We start from the raw sequence: 16,209 nt of genomic DNA, 5'->3' as shown, positions 1-16,209 counted from the left end.
GACCCCAAAGATAAAAGTCTAAGGGGGTCAGATCGGGAAACCTTGGGGGCCATTCAACTGGCCCACGATGACCAATCCACTTTCCAGGAAACTGTTGATCTAGGAATGCTCGGACCTGACACCCATGTGGTGGTGCACCATCTTGCTGGAAAAACACATGGAACATGCCAGCTTCAGTGCATAAAGAGGGAAACACATCATCAATTTCACATATCCAGTGGCCTTGAGGTTTCCATTGATGAAGAATGGCCCCACTATCTTTGTACCCCATATACTACACCCTACCATAAATTTTTGTGTTCCAACAGTCTTGGAGGGATCTATCCAATGTGGGTTAATGGCAGACCAATAGCGGTGGTTTTGCTTGTTAACTTCACCATTCACATAAAAGTTTGCCTCATCACTGAACAAAATCTTCTGCATAAACTGAGGGTCCTGTTCCAATTTTTGTTTTGCCCATTCTGCAGCACCTGAAACTACGGATACTGGAAGCCTGTGCTAGCATTTCTCCTGTGGTGTTGCTATCAGTGTGTGAAGAGTGGGAGAAGAGGGTTGCATTGACAATCCAACACAATGGGCAGCACATTGAACAAATTTTAAAAGTGGTCAGAAACTTGTAAATAACTCATGAAAGAATAAAGTTATGTTAAAACCAAGCACATCATTGTATTTCTTGTGAAATTTCCAATAAGTTTGATGTGTCACATGACCCTCTTCCTATTGAAAAAACAAAAGTTGGAATCAAAATGGCCGACTTCAAAATGGCCACCATGGTCACCACCCATCTTGAAAAGTTTCCCCCCTCACATATACTAATGTGCCACAAACAGGAAGTTAATATCACCAACCATTCCCATTTTATTAAGGTGTATCCATATAAATGGCCCACCCTGTAGATTAGCCGCGAAAAAATTCGGATCGAAACAACAAACTTTTTCGAATCAAATTTTTGAAAAGTTCGCTCATATCGAATATATATATATATATATATATATATATATATATATATATATATATATATGTGTAACACATGTCACATGTTACTTTATATAAACTTTTGATGAATTGGGATATATTCTACTCTATTTTACTATATTTTTTGTAAATTTATATCTATTGGTATGTTTAAATGATGAATGCAAGAACTGTCCAATCTTGCCTCATTGTTTGACTCAAACATGTCATACAGATTTTATGTAAATATGTTTAAAGGATAATTTTTTATTTATTTTTTTTTTTTTATCTTATTCTAGTTCACTGAAATGAATGGGCAGAAACCCTAAATTGGTCATCTTTGTTATATGGGCCATAGAAGGACTCTGGGCCCGTATAACTCTCTGCTGTCAGAGGAGAGGGGATACAATGTTCAGCTTAGTTCTTTTGCCCCTGCACTTTGATAATCAGTATGGCTGTCAGTAGCCTCACCAAACAAATGCTCTGACATGTTCCTATGTTATGTTAATACTGTCTTTTGTCCCTTCATGATTTTAGACCAGCTGGACCTGTATACTAATAAATGAACCTAAAATCATGTAAATATATGGCAGGGCATTCTGACCAAGAAAAACATGATCACTGTCTTTTTTTCCCTGACCTATGAGTTCCCATAGTAAATAGACTGAGGTCATGCTAACAACATCGCTAATTAAAGCGTACCTGTCATTAAAATTTTTTTTTATATAATGTAGAAAATATCATTTTATGTATATTTTGTTATATACATTTATATACATAAAATAAATTGTATATTTTTGTCCCTACAGCTATTGTTTGTGTATCTCCATGAGAAGTCCAAATACAGGAAGCATGGGTGGACAATCAGGGCTCTGTGCACCTAGGACAAGCAGGGCTCTGCACACTGAGGCTCTATGACAAGCTCCTTGCTCACCCAGCAGGATGGTTGACAAGCCAGGAGCCTGTACAGATCCCTGCTTCTCCTGTCCTCACTTCCTATATTTGGACTCCTCATAGACACATATAGGCAATAGCTGCAGGGACAGCATTTTTTGACCCAAAAATACAAATTTTTTAAACAATGTATATTACAAATATACATATGATGGTACTTTCTACATTATATCAAAAGTTTTTGTTGGCGACAGGTACACTTTAATAAAAACCCAACACTCTTAGTAAATCAGGGTCATTGCCATAAAAAAAAATTTATCTTTTCCCCTAAAATGTGTCTATAGTGTCTGCTACTGAATTTGCAGATGAATGCCTGTTGTTAGGCTCAGTCCTTTAGTGACAGAAATAACAAGATAGAACACCGGAAGGGGGGTACTTAGCTATAGCTATTTGCAGGAGAGAACCAGGACTGTGAGGAGGTAGACAGCCTCAGCTGGCATTTGCAAAGGGTCTGCACAGAGCCTGAAATTAAATCTACTATTTCCCTCTTAACTCTGACTACCCAAAAAGTTCTGGGCATCTGTTCCTTGGGTAGTTTGTCATCATCATCTCTATCATTGTCATTCATTTTAAAACATGATCTTTAAAAACTCTTTGCTTTTTTTCAGCTATATATATCTATACCAATGGGACAGTTTTCTCAACAGAAACATCCATTACATTTATAGCAATGATTGATGAGCCTGGACCTATGGACTTTATCTGGCAGTTTGGAGACAGATCGCCTGAAAGAACAGTGCGAAGAAGTCTATTTAAAAGATTCACTATACCAAACAGGCATGCAACACATTGGTTTATGTATCATGTATAAATGTCACATTTATGGGATCTGTATATTGTAAACATCTATTATTTCCTCACAGATGGTCCAGAAAACCTGATTATTGAACATTGGACTGTTTTAGAATTACTGTACTTTGTGTCTGGACCAATATATTTAATTAAGGATATATTATTGATATAAGTTATTCATTTTCCCATGATGCTTTCTGTATCAATTCCTCATGGTTTTTAAAATGTCTGCTTGCTGTCATTGTCTGAACTTTCATTGTTTTTCTATGCAATCTTTAAAAGTATAAGGAAAAGATACAAAATGTACCTGAAAATATCTAATATTTTCAAAATTTTCACTATTTTCAACAAATAATGACTGCTTTTTTCAGAAATTAGAATTCCCTGATAAAATAATTTCACACTAATTTCCATTCAATTTATTGTCAGCACCTCTAGCACTGCTCTATAGTCTGGCATATTTTGTAATATGGCACATTTTTTTTGGTCCTCAGTAGAGAAGAGCTTTTCAAAAGTTTGGTGTGTTCGGCTTGCCGAAATTTTGAAAAGTTGTCGGTTTGTGGTAAACTTTTCACCGCAAACCAACAATTACATGGTTAAGTTGCACTGCTATGCAGCAAAACTTAAGCCATATTACCTGGATCGCACCGAGTCTTACTCCTGAGACCTGTTGCAATCTTTAATTACAAGCCGGGGAAGCGGGCGGCACTATGCTATGCTGTCAAACGATTGCAGTGGGTCTCAGTAGACACCCGATGCATTCAACAAATTTTTGACGTGTCTAAGGCTGTATTCACATTACGTTTGGTTGTTATGGCTGCCAAATCCATCTGGGAAATTTCAAAATCGGGAGCTCCCATATCTCAGCCGGACCAAAATCCATTCACTTCAATGAACTGTATCCGGTTTTGTGACCAGAATTAAAACCGCTGTATACTACGGTTTTTGGGCCGGTCACAAAACCAGACGGGGCAAAAATGAGCCGACCGGGTCACTATCTGACTCTAGTTGGCTCATTAAAGTGAATGGGTTTCGGCGCCCGTATCCGGCTGGGAAATTTTTAAAACCTGGAGCTCCCGTATCCCAGCCGGATCCTGCAGCCGTAGCAACCAAACGTAATGTGAATGCAGTCTAATTGACATGTCAAAACTTGTTTCATGCAGGAATGAGCGCTATGTGCCAGTCCAGCAATGAAAGGTTTAACTAGTGCTACTGAGCGCTCATTAACCCTTGGGGGGATTGTATACAGTATACAGCCTGTGCTGTATACAGAAGAAGATTGACTTACCAACCTAGGTCTTCTGTAGTCCTGCCTCTGATGATGACGCAGCCTACATAAGAGCCTGGACCAAGAAGAAGGTTGGTAAGTATGGGGTCCGTGCATTTTTAGCATGCCTTTTGTTTAAAAAAAGCATGTTAAAAATTTATAATGTGAACAGACCCTTTCAAAGCATTGTGCAAGAATTTGCAAATTTTTAATTACATTTTTCTGGTGTAAACATCGATAAATTCCTACCACCACTACATGGTTATGGTACCACAAGCAGCACATATCAATGATACTGGTCTTACTGGGCTTGATTTAAAACTGACATAGAATAAGTAGAATCATTGCTTAGCTTTTAGCTTCCAAACTGCACTGTAAAAAGGACACGGGGACTGAAATTGTTTTATCGAAGGGGATTTGTCATTTTTTATTAGTGAGAATTATATTATTGTACACTTCTACAAGTCTTATTATATGTTCAACAAAAAATATGTAATTTTTATTTTATTTACCCAGATACAATGTTATAGTTAAAGCTTCAAATCAGTTTACCTCCTTTACATCTGATGTCCACACTATATATGTGCAGAAAAAAGTGATTCCGAATCGCCTGGTGGCCAGTTCCTCTGTACTGATAAACTCTAGTGTGAGTTTTAACTGTAGAATAAATTCTGGAACAAATGCTAGTTATTTTTGGAATTTTGGAGATGGTGTAGAAAGACTGGGAAATAATAATGATACACATGTATATACAAGGTAAGCTCGTCTATCAAAACTGGGAGAATGCTTGTATAATGCTTGTATCATAAATTATACTTTTAAAATCGAACATAATGCCTGTTAGCGCTATTTACCCATTTGCTCAAATGGGCACTTTCAGATTCATAAACTTTTTATATGTTGTACATCTTGGCAAAACATTAACCTTTCTAATAAATACTTCATAGGAAAATTGTATTTCCTTTTTATAGAAATCATGGCTTATAAAAAAAATGGCTTTGTCCAAGCTAAAGCACAGGCATAGACAAAGTCCAGTAAGTGAGGGTGGGCTAGCACTATCAGACAGGAGAGAGCACAGAGGAGTACTATCAGACAGGAGAGATAACAGAGGAGTCCTGTCAGACAGGAGAGAGCACAGAGGAGTACTATCAGATAAGAGAGAGCACAGAGGAGTACTATCAGACAGGAGAGAGAACATAGGAGTACTATCAGACAGGAGAGAGAACAAAGGAATGCTATCAGACAGGAGAGAGAACAGAAGAGTGCTATCAGACAGGAGAGAGCACAGAAGAGTACTATTAGACAGGAGAGAGCACAGAAGAGTTCCATCAGACAGGAGAGAGCACAGAGGAGTGCTATCAGAGAGAGCACAGAGGAGTACTATCTGACAGGAGAGAACACAGGAGTGCTATCAGAGAGGAGAGAGCACAGAGGAGTGCTATCAGACAGGAGAGAGCAAAGAGGAGTGCTATCAGACAGGAGAGAGCACAGAGGAGTACTATTAGATAGGAGGGAGTACAGAGGAGTACTATCAGACAGGATAGAGCACAGAGAAGTGCTAGCCCACCCTCACTTACTGGACTTTGTCCATGCCTGTGCTTCAGCTTGGACACAGCCATGATTTTATAACCCATGATTTGTATAAAAAGGAAATACAATTTTCTCATGAAGTATTTTAGAAAGGTTAATGTTTTGCCAAGATGGACAACATAAAAAGTTTTTGTATCTGACTGTGCCCATTTAAAGGAAAACTGTCAGATATTTTCTCCCGCACTATCCACAGGTACTGGTGGATAGTGCGGGAGACACTGATTCCAACGAGCCCTACCTTGCCCATACCTGCCCGGCCGTTCGCCCGCAATTTTAGTTTTATTCTATGTGCATATCTTGCTGTAACTGGCACGGGCGGGGCTTCTGCAGGTTAACTGGCACTGACGTCAGCGCCACGTATGAATATTCATCCCCCCTCCCTCCAGTTGGGAGTGGCGAAGAGAGAGAGAGCTGGAGGGAGGGGGGATGAATATTCATAACCGGCGCTGACGTCAGTGCCAGTTAACTTGCAAAAGCCCGCCCGTACCAGTTACAGCAAGATATACACGTAGAATAAAACTACAATTGTGGGCGAATGGCCGGGCGGATCCGGGCAAGGTAGGGCTCGTTGGAATCAGCGTCTCCCGCACTATCCACCAGTATAGTGCTAGCCCACCCTCACTTACTGGACTTTGTCCATGCCTGTGCTTCAGCTTGGACACAGCCATGATTTTATAAGCCATGATTTCTATAAAAAGGAAATACATTTTCTTATGAAGTATATTAGAAAGGTTAATGTTTTGCCAAGATGGACAACATGAAAAAGTTTTTGTATCTGAAAGTGCCCATTTAAGTTTTTTATGTCCACTTATTTTATAGAAATCATGGCTTATGAAAATAATGGCTTTGTCCAGTAAGTGAGGATGGACTAGCACTATCAGACAGGAGAGAGCACAGAGTAGTACTATCAGACTGGAGAAAGCACAGAGGAGTACTATCAGACAGGAGAAAGCACAGAGGAGTACTATCAGACTGGAGAGAGCACAGAGGAGTACTATCAGATAGAGATATTTGGTATGCACAAAACTTGTCACCAATGCCTGAGGCTACAGAATTTTCTGAAATTGTGCTGCATGAATCTAACATTAGTGTGAGTGGGGTTTCCATTCACCCATTGTGGATTTAGGACCTGCTGAAAGAATGAACATGTTCATCCACAAAAAACTTCAATGCTGTCATTGGTGATGGTGCATGTCCACTCGCTCCCAGCCCTGAAGAATTTAGTAGGTGGCTGCAGGTGACAGAATTTCTGCCTGGAAAATCCGTAGTGTGAAAATAGTCTAAAACTCTGGTGCTTTACTGTTCGTTTGTGCTACACATCAACTATATTTGGCTACATATTTCTCTTTTTGAGGTACATCTAGTAAACATCATATATTCATGCATTCAGGATTTAATGGTGACTATACATGTATTATAAGCACAGGAATGCCATTACCCTAGAGACATTTGGATCACATACCATTTCTCAGATATTTTGCAGTTTCTAAGGTGACACCTTTTCTGAATCTTAGCTGCTTCATGACAAAGTTGTAAGATTGTGTGGTGATCAGCCTAGTGATGTATTGAATTCCAAGTTTAATAGACTGTACATCTAGATGTATTCTGTTTTACACCCACCTCAATATTTATGTAAATCAAAGATATGTTTGAGCTTTTTCAGAATTATAGTGGGGAGATTTATCAAAACTTAAGTGGAGGAAAAGTTGACCAGTTGCCTATTGCGACCAATAACATCATTTCTATAATTTTTGAAAAGGCCTTTTAAAGAGATGTCCAGTGCGGACTTTTCCATCCTGCCCGGGATGCAAAAAAAAGAGAAAAAATACTTTCACTTACCTTCCTACATTCCCTCGGAGCTCCGCAACAGCTGATCGATTGGCCGGGCTGTCTACTTCCTACTTCCCTTAGCCCGGTACGTCACTTCAGCCTATCTCCGGCCGAGGTGGGACAACGCTGCGGCTGGTGATAGGCTGAAGCGCCGTTTGGTGTACCGAGCTAAGGGAAGTAGGTAGTAGACCGATCAGTTGTTGCGGAGCTCCGGGGGAATGTAGGAAGGTAAGTGAAAGTTTGTTTTCTCTTTATTTTTTTACATCCTGGGCAGGATGGAAAAGTCCGCACTAGACATCTCCTTTAAAAAAAAGAAAGAAGGAATCTGATAAATAAATTTGAAAACTCATCTGATAAATATAAAACTTTTAGGGCCTATACAGAGAGATTTGTCAAAACTTGGAAAAGTTGTCCAGTTGCCCATCTCATTGGTTGCTATGGACAACTGCTCCATTTTTTTCTCTGCACAGGTTTTCGCAAATCTGCCACAATATGTTTGTACATTTATAAGGTTTATCTTTTAAATCTTTTAAACTTAACTTGTGTTTTATTTTAGAGAAGGAGAGTACACGGTGAATGTTTCAATCTTTAACAATGTTAGTTCTGCATCCTTGACCAAGCAAATATTTGTTGTGAAAGAGAATTGTCATCCTCCACCAGTAAAAAAATTGGGACCACTGAAAATACAGGTATAAGTAATAGCCTTTTACTCATGGTTTGAATTTGTTTTTAACTTTAATTCATAGGTTTTTTTTTCTCTCAAAGAAATTACAATGCAGAGCATTCAGGCTGCAACATTTTGTAACAAATTCTGTTTTATGGCCACATTATAGTACTAATGTGAAGCCCTGTGGTCAGCCAATGTGAAATACTAATATATTCTACATCTAAGAGAAAACTAGAACATTGTTAGGTTGTATCTGGCTTTGCTCATTGCCACTGTTAGTAAATAAAAAGTGATATAAAACTTTCATAAACTAGAAAAATAGTGTGGTACTTGAATGTTCTACCTTCTTTTTCTGTCTAAGTTGTCCTATTGATTCAGTGTTATCGGTGCCCCAGTGCTCCAGGCTTCCAGGCTAAAATTGTCCTTTTCTGACCCCTATTACTTTTAAGTTTTTACATACACAGCCATCTATGAAGGGTTATTTGATCTGTGATTGTGGTGCGCTGTTAACCCTTCAGACACGGTGATCAAAGTTGACCGCCGTGTCTGAAAGTGAAAGTAAACGCTTCCCGGCAGATCAGTCGAGCTGATTGGGACATCCCGATCAGCTAGGACGCTAGCAGAGACCCCCTTACCTTGCTCCGTCGCGTCCGATCGGCATTTGATTGCTCCAAGCCTGAGCTACAGGCTTGAGCAATCGAGCCCCTATCTCGCTGATCCATGCAAAGCTATGGCTTTGCAGGGATCAGAGTAAAAGATCAGTGTGTGCCGTGCTATAGCTCCCTATGGGAGCTTTAGCACTGCAAAAAAAAGTGAAAAAAAAGTTAACAAAGGTCATTTAACCCCTTCCCTAATAAAAATTTTAACCACCCCCCTTTTCCCATAAAAAAAACTGTGGAAATAAAAGTAAACATATGTGGTATCGCCGCATGCGGAAATGTCTGAACTATAAAAATATATTGTTAATTAAACCGCATGATCAATTACGTACGCGCAAAAAAATGCCAAAGTCCAACATTTTTGGTCACTTTTTATATCATGAAAAAATTAATAAAAAGCAATCAAAAAGTTCGATCAATACAAAAATGGTACCGGTAGAAACTTCAGAGCACGGCGCAAAAAATGAGCCCTCATACTGGCCCGTATGCGAAAAAATAAAAAAGTTGTAGGGGTTAGAGTATGAGAATCTTTAACGTATTAATTTTCCTGCATGTAGTTATGATTTTTTTCCGAAGTATGACAATATCCAACCTATATAAGTAGGGTATCAATTTAACCGCATGGACCTACAGAATGAATATAAGGTATAATTTTTACCGAAAAATGCACTGCGTAGGAACAGAAGCCCCCAAAATTTACAAAATTACATTTTTTCTTCAATTTTGTCGCACAATGAATTTTATTTCCATTTCGCCGTGGACTTTTTGGTAAAATGACTATTGTCACTGCAAAGTAGAATTGGTGGCGCAAAAAATAAGCCATCATATGGAATCGCCACTGCCCATCATTAGCGGTGAGTGTCTGGCTACTTCAGCAAACTGTTTGCTGACTTTGTTGTGCATTATTTTTATAAGAGGCTTCCTTCTGGGACGACAGCCATGCAGATCAATTTGATGCAGAGCATGGTCTCAGCACTGGCTGGCTGACACCCACCCTTTCACCCTTTGCATTAATACTGGCAGCACTCATATGTTTATTTTTCAAAAGAATCCTCGGGATATGATGCTAAGCATATGCATTCAGCTTCTTTGGTAGAACATAGAGCAGCCTGTTCCAAGTGGAACCTGCCCTGTGAAACTGCTGCATGGTCTTGCCCACTGTTCTTCAGCTCAGTTTCAGGATCTTTCCAAAGTTCTAATAGCCTAGGCCATCTTTATGTAAAGCAACAATTCTTTATTTCAGAAAGTTCTTTGCCATGAGGTGCCGTGTTGAGAGCAAGAAAAAAAACAAATTACACCTGATGCCCATTCACACCTTAGACCTTGTAACACTAATGAGTTACATGACACCTGGGAGGATAAATAGCTAATTTGGGGGCAGTAACATTACCTTATAACAGAGTAAGGAAGGAAGGCGCCTCATGTGCGGGATCAGTAGATCTTGCAGGTGGGGGTAGGGGAAGGTAATTCCCAAGCCGCTTACCAAAGTTGGTTGTGCGCCCACACACAACAAGGTTAGAAGCAGAAGAGATATGAAGGCAGGTCCACTGCAGCCCTCCTGGATAGGTATGGAATCAAAGGCGAATGACCAGGGAGTCAGGAGTTTGTCTGGCGCAGAGAGGAACCATCAGACAGCCAAGTAAAATCAATGGATTTATTAGATGCAACGCGTTTCGCTGCGCATGCGCAGCTTCATCAGGCATGACAAAGGGAGGCTGGTAACAGGTATATATACCTCCAGGAATTAACCATTAGAGTGCTTTTTGAAAAGAATTGTTACATAGAGTTACATATCCATATGACAATATATAAAAAAGATACATAAATACATATAAACAAAAATCACAAAAATAGTAATAAGACAGCAATATGAAAGCACAATGCAATCCTATAAATATATATATAAATATATATAACATGATTATAATTATCGCATGTGATGTGAATATGACATATGAATATGGAGTCGTTTTGGTGTCATATTCACATCACATGCGATAATTATAATCATGTTATATATATTTATATATATATTTATAGGATTGCATTGTGCTTTCATATTGCTGTCTTATTACTATTTTTGTGATTTTTGTTTATATGTATTTATGTATCTTTTTTATATATTGTCATATGGATATGTAACTCTATGTAACAATTCTTTTCAAAAAGCACTCTAATGGTTAATTCCTGGAGGTATATATACCTGTTACCAGCCTCCCTTTGTCATGCCTGATGAAGCTGCGCATGCGCAGCGAAACGCGTTGCATCTAATAAATCCATTGATTTTACTTGGCTGTCTGATGGTTCCTCTCTGCGCCAGACAAACTCCTGACTCCCTGGTCATTCGCCTTTGATTCCTTATAACAGAGTGGCATTTCTTCAGTGTTGAAAAAAATGTGAAGGGTGTACTTATGTGAGATACTGTGTATAAAGATTTTAGAATGTAAGAAGGCAAGAGCAGGTGAGGTTACAGAAAACCAGGTTAATGGCTAGTTTATCTGAAATTCAGCACTGTCTGGTTATTCCTCAGTGCTAGACATTAACCCCTTCAGGACCAAGCCCATTTTGGCCTTAAGGACCAGAGCGTTTTTTGCACATCTGACCACTGTCACTTTAAACATTAATAACTCTGGAATGCTTTTAGTTATCATTCTGATTCCGAGATTGTTTTTTCGTGACATATTCTACTTTAACATGGTGATAAATTTTTGTGGTAACTTGCATCCTTTCCTTGTGAAAAATCCTAAAATTTGATGAAAAATTTGAAAATTTAGCATTTTTCTAACTTTGAAGCTCTCTGCATGTAAGGAAAATGTATATTACAAATAAAAAAATTTTTTATTCACATATACAATATGTCTACTTTATGTCGGCATCATAAAATTGATGTGTTTTTACTTTTGGAAGACACCAGAGGGCTTCAAAATTCAGCATCAATTTTCCAATTTTTCACAAAATTTTCAAACTCACTAATTTTCAGGGACCAGTTCAGTGGATTTGAAGGCTCTTCATTTTAGAAATACCCCACAAATGACCCCATTATAAAAACTGCACCCCCCAAAATATTCAAAATGACATTCAGTCATCATTTTAACCCTTTAGGTGTTTCACAGGAATAGAAGCAAAGTGAAGGAGAAAATTCACAATCTTCATTTTTTACTCACGCATGTTCTTGTAGACCCAATCTTTGAATTTTTACAAGGGGTAAAAGGAGAAAATGTATACTTATATTTGTAGCCCAATTTCTCTCGAGTAAGCACATACCTCATATGTCTATGTAAAGGGTTCGGCGGGCGCAGTAGAGGGCTCAGAAGGGAAGGAGCGACAAGGGGATTTTGGAGAGTACGTTTTTCTGAAATGGTTTTTGGGGGGCATGTTGCATTTAGGAAGCCCCTATGGTGCCAGAACAGCAAAAAAACCTCACATGGCATACCATTTTGGAAACTAGACCCCTTGAGGAACATAACAAGGAATAAAGTAAGCCTTAATACCCCACAGGTGTTTCACGACTTTTGCATATGTAAAAAAAAAATATTTTTTTCACTAAAATGTGTTTCCCCCCAAATTTCACATTTTTCCAAGGGTTAATAGCAGGAAATACCCCCCCAATATTTGTAACCCCTTCTCTTCTGAGTATGGAGGTACCCCATAAGTTGACCTGAAGTACACTACGGGCGAACTACAATGCTCAGAAGAGAAGGAGTCATATTTGGCTTTTTGAGAGCAAATTTTGCTTGGGGAGCATGTCGCATTTAGGAAGCCCCTAAGGTGCCAGAACAGCAAAAAAAAAAACACATGGCATACTATTTTGGAAACTAGACCCCTTGAGGAACGTAACAAGGGGTACAGTGAGCATTTGCCCCCCACTGGTGTCTGACAGATCTTTGGAACAGTGGGCTGTACAAGTTTTCATTTTCACGGACCACTGTTCCAAAGATCCATCAGACACCAGTTGGGTGTAAATTCTCACTACCCCCCTCATTACATTCCGTGAGGGGTGTCATTTCTGAAATGGGGTCACATGTGGTTTTTTTTTTTGCGTTTGTCAAAACCGCTGTAACAATCAGCCACCCCTGTGCAAATCACCTCAAATATACATGGTGCACTCTCCCTTCTGGGCCTTGTTGTGCGCCCCCATATGGGGTATCTCCGTAGTCGGGAGAAATTGCGTTACAAATTTTGGGGGGCTTTTTTCCCTTTTACCTCTTGTGAAAATGTAAAGTATAGGGCAACATCAGCATGTTAGTGTAAAAAATTAAAATTTTTTTACACTAACATTCTGGTGTAGACCCCAACATTTCCTTTTCATGAAGGGTTAAAGAAGAAAATACCCCCCAAACCTTTTAACGCAATTTCTCCCGAGTACGGCGATACCCCATATGTGACCCTAAACTGTTGCCTTGAAATACGACAGGGCTCCAAAGTGAGAGCGCCATGTGCATTTGAGGCCTAAATTAGGGATTTGCATAGGGGTGGACATAGGGGTATTCTACGCCAGTGATTCCCAAACAGGGTGCCTCCAGCTGTTGCAAAACTCCCAGCATGCGTGGACAGTCAACGGCTGTCTGGCAATACTGGGAGTTGTTGTTTTTCAACAGCTGGAGGCTCTGCTTTGGAAACAGTGGTGTACCGGACGTTCTTATTGGGGGAGGGGGGCTGTGTAAGGGTATGTGTATATGTGGTGTTTTTAGCTTTTTATTTTATTTTGTGGTAGTGTAGTGTAGTGTTTTTAGGGTACAGTCACACGGGCGGGGGATTACAGCGAGTTTCCCAGCGCAAAATTAGCTGCATCTCAAACTTGCAGCGAGAGACCCACTGTAAAAGCACCCTGTACATTCACAGGGGGGGGGGGGGGGTGCACCAGCTGTTGCAAAACCACCACTCCCAGCATGCATGGTCTGTTAGTGCATGTTGGGAGTTATAGTTTTGAAACAGCTGGAGGCACACAGGTTAGGAAACACTGAGTTAGAAACAGACAATGTTTCCCAACCAGTGTGTCTCCAGTTGTTGCAAAACTACAACTCCCAGCATGCCCAGACAGCTGAAGGGCATGCTGGGAGTTGTAGTTCGGCAACATCTGAAGGGCCAGATGTTGCTGAACTAAAACTCCCAGCATGCCTGGACAGTCAGTGCATACTGGGAGTTGTAGTTTTGCAACAGCTGGAAGAGCACAGATTGGAGACCATTATACAATGATCTCCAAACTGGGGCCCTCCAGATGTTGCAAAACTACAACTCCCAGCATGCCCAGACAGCCAAAGGCTGTCTAGGCATGCTGGGAGTTGTAGTTTTCAGACTCCTAGAAGCAGCGGTGAAGATCTTCACTGCTACTTCTGAGGACCATATACTTACCTGCCGGTCCCGTTGCTGCTCGTCCACATGGCCGGTCCCGCGCTGCTCCTCGGTCCCGCCGCTGCTCCGGGTAAGGCCGCCGGTCCCCTCCTGTTAACCCCCCCCCCCCTATGCCTCAGGTCTCCGCGAGCCCCCGCAGCCATCGTCCCCCGTTCTGCCCGACTTCCAGGGGCGGGCAGTGCGGGGGATCTGAACTTTCACCCCAGGTCACTGTGATTGGTCCACAGGGACCAATCACAGTGATCGCTGACCAGGACCATCAATGGATGGTCCTGGGGGGTGAAGCAGAAGTTGTCCCCTGCTGGACAACTGAATGTCATTTATAAACGTTGGGATGCGCGAACGCACTGCACAACCCGGCGTTTATATATGACATTCTGCGGGAAGGGGTTAAAGGTCAACCGCAGCAGAAAGCACTTATCCCCTAAGTGTTTGATCGGGGGTGGGGGGTCCGACTGCTGGGACCCCCGCGATCACCTAAACGGGGCCCCAGCATTAGTGCTCAGTTACGCCCCCTCCCCGCCCATCTCCCATAGAGTTACATGGAGGAGGCGAGTCGGCCGCTGCGTCATGCTGTGGCCAGCATGCCTACTAGACGGGAGAGCTGTGGCAGAGCCGTGGCCCTGTGCAGGTGATTGCAGGGGGCTCCCAGCATTCGGACCCCCCCCCCGATCAAACACTTATGCCCTATCTTGTGGATAGGGGATAAGTGTTTTCTGCTGCAGATGTCCTTTAACCCCTTAAGGACCGGGGGTTTTTCCGTTTTTGCATTTTTGTTTTTTTGCTCCTTGCCTTTAAAAAATCATAACTCTTTCAATTTTGCACCTAAAAATCCATATTATGGCTTATTGTTTGCGCCACCAATTCTACTTTGTAATGACGTCAGTCATTGTGCCCAAAAATCTACGGTGAAATGGGGAAAAAAATCATTGTGCGGCAAAATTGAAAAAAAAAACGCTGTTTTGTAACTTTTGGGGGCTTCCGTTTCTACGTAGTACATTTTTCGGTAAAAATGACACCTGATATTTATTCTGTAGGTCCATACAGTTAAAGTGATACCCTACTTATATAGGTTTGATTTTGTCGTACTTCTGGAAAAAAAATCATAACTTCATGCAGGAAAATTAATACGTTTAAAATTGTCATTTCTGACCCCTATAACTTTTATTTTTCTGTGTATGGGGCGGTATGAGGGCTAATTTTTGGCGCCGTGATCTGAAGTTTTTAACGGTACCATTTTTGCATTGATAGGACTTATTGATCACTTTTTATTCATTTTTTCATGATATAAAAAGTGACCAAAAATGCACTATTTTGGACTTTGGAATTTTTTTCGCGCACGCCATTGACCGTGCGGTTTAATTAATTATATATTTTTATAATTCGGACATTTACGCACGCGGCGATACCATATACGTTTATTTTTATTTACACTGTTTTTTTTTATGGGAAAAGGGGGGTGATTCAAACTTTTAATAGGGAAGGGGTTAAATTATATTTATTCACTTTTTTTGCAGTGTTATAGCTCCCATAGGGACCTATAACACTGCACACACTGATCTTTATCATTGATCACTGGTTTCTCATAAGAAACCAGTGATCGATGATTCTGCGCTTGACTGCTCATGCCTGGATCTCAGGCACTGAGCAGTCATTCGGCCATCGGACAGCGAGGAGGCAGGTAGGGGCCCTCCCGCTGTCCTGTAAGCTGTTCGAGATGCCGCGATTTCGCCGAGGCTATCCCGAACAGCCCACTGAGCTAACCGGCATGCTTTCGGTTTCACTTTAGACGCGGCGTTCAACTTTGAACGCCGCGTCTAAAGGGTTAATAGCGCGCGGCACAGCGATCAGTGCCGCGAGCTATTAGCCACGGGTCCCGGCTGTTGTTAGAGGCCGGGCCCGACCCGCTATGACGCGGGGCCATGCTGTGGCCCCTCGTTAGAGAACGGGAGTGGACATATGACGTTCCAGTATGTCATGTGTCCTTAAGGGGTTAATAGTTTCGAGGTTTGGGCTGAGAAGTGTCAGATGAGGTTCAACACTGATAAATGTAAGGTTATGTACAAAAAAACAAAACAACGTAGTCTCAAGGTGATAACAGGTGCTCAACCCCAAGTGCAATTGTGCACACATACAATGGGGTA

At 40.9% G+C, this 16,209-nt stretch overlaps 1 protein-coding gene across 5 annotated transcripts in view; it reads left to right on the top strand.

Moving 5' to 3' along the window:
• PKD1L1 (polycystin 1 like 1, transient receptor potential channel interacting) overlaps window positions 1–16,209 on the top strand; it is a 329,432-nt gene that overhangs the window by 77,457 nt on the left and 235,766 nt on the right. For all 5 annotated transcript variants that reach the window (XM_056520283.1, XM_056520285.1, XM_056520284.1 and 2 more), the window contains 3 exons: window positions 2,517–2,685; window positions 4,484–4,723; window positions 7,944–8,076. In XM_056520283.1, coding sequence (XP_056376258.1) covers window positions 2,517–2,685; window positions 4,484–4,723; window positions 7,944–8,076 — 542 coding nt within the window. The remainder of the gene's footprint in view (window positions 1–2,516; window positions 2,686–4,483; window positions 4,724–7,943; window positions 8,077–16,209) is intronic.

Source organism: Hyla sarda, chromosome 5 (genome assembly GCF_029499605.1).
Source record: "Hyla sarda isolate aHylSar1 chromosome 5, aHylSar1.hap1, whole genome shotgun sequence".
NCBI lineage: Eukaryota > Metazoa > Chordata > Amphibia > Anura > Hylidae > Hyla > Hyla sarda.
Note: the sequence above shows the minus strand (reverse complement) of the source record. Positions and strands in the feature narration are given on the sequence as shown.